This window comes from Austrofundulus limnaeus, unplaced genomic scaffold (assembly GCF_001266775.1).
Source record: "Austrofundulus limnaeus strain Quisiro unplaced genomic scaffold, Austrofundulus_limnaeus-1.0 Scaffold1026, whole genome shotgun sequence".
In the NCBI taxonomy this organism is placed as follows: domain Eukaryota; kingdom Metazoa; phylum Chordata; class Actinopteri; order Cyprinodontiformes; family Rivulidae; genus Austrofundulus; species Austrofundulus limnaeus.
Genome location: NW_013953428.1, coordinates 149,858 through 150,913, shown reverse-complemented (window position 1 = coordinate 150,913; position 1,056 = coordinate 149,858). Strand labels below are relative to the sequence as shown.

At 61.7% G+C, this 1,056-nt stretch overlaps 1 protein-coding gene across 1 annotated transcript in view; it reads left to right on the top strand.

Moving 5' to 3' along the window:
- Positions 1-6: 6 nt before the first annotated feature.
- LOC106533810 (A disintegrin and metalloproteinase with thrombospondin motifs 8) overlaps positions 7-1,056 on the top strand; it is a gene marked incomplete in the record, with an annotated part of 40,309 nt that continues 39,259 nt past the window's right edge. The window contains 1 exon segment of the mRNA XM_014030248.1: positions 7-875. Coding sequence (XP_013885702.1) covers positions 108-875 — 768 coding nt within the window.

Sequence of the window (1,056 nt, the reverse complement as noted above, 5' to 3'; positions counted from 1 at the left end):
CCCAGCAGCAGTATAAGTAGCTCAGATGGGGAGGGGGGACCAGGACTCAGACTGGACTGGTCAGAATGGAGCAGCTCCTCTGACAGACTGGGACTGGGACTTGGACCATGTCTGGACTGGTCTTTGTGGACTTGTTGGTGTTTCTGATCCCTGTCAGCTTCAGGCCACAGAAGATGCGTCCCGCAGTGTTTTGGGGGTCTCTCCTCCTGTGTGTGGTCAGCACAGCGCGCGCCTCCTCCTTCGAGTCAGAGGAGGTGGTCCCGGTCCGGGTGGACCCCAGGACCAGGGGTCGTTTTTGGAAAAGGAGCGAGGAGCAGCCGAGCTTCTCCCTGAGCGCGTTCGGCAGGCGCCTGACCCTGAACCTGAGTCCGGACCCCAGCTTCATGTCTCCCGCCTTCACCGTGCAGCGCGTCAGAGCCGGAGCTGCCGGTGCGAATCCCGCCGTCAGCTCCCTGAACCGGACTGAGGAGGACCAGGACCACCTGAGAAGCTGCTTCTACTCGGGGAGCGTGGACCAGGACGAGGACTCGCTGGTGGCGGTCAGTCTGTGCTCGGGGATCTTCGGCTCCTTCATCACAGACGGGTCACAGTTCATCATCGAGCCCAAAGTGCGCGGCAGCCGCGACCCGCGCGCTGCGGAGCGGCTGCACATCATCAGCAGGAGGACGGGGACCCCGCTCCTGCTGGACGCTGAGGAGGAGCAGGAGGAGCAGGAGGAGGAGGAGGCGGCGCGCGGAGCGGAAAGTTTGACGCGTGGCGGCGGTGACGCACGGACGGCAGCGCGCCGCAGACGCTTCGTGTCCGCGCCGCGCTTCATCGAGACCCTGCTGGTCGCAGACTCCAGCATGACGGGTTTCTATGGAGACGAGATAAAGGTCAGAGGATGAGCTCATTGTCATTATCACCCGCCGTTAGGACGGTGTGTGTGTCTGTGTGTGTCTGTGTGTGTCTGTGGGTGACTGTGTGTGTCTGTGTGTGTCTGTGTGTGTCTGTGTGTGTCTGTGTGTGTCTGTGTGTGTCTGTGTGTGTCTGTGTGTGTCTGTGTGTATCTGTGTG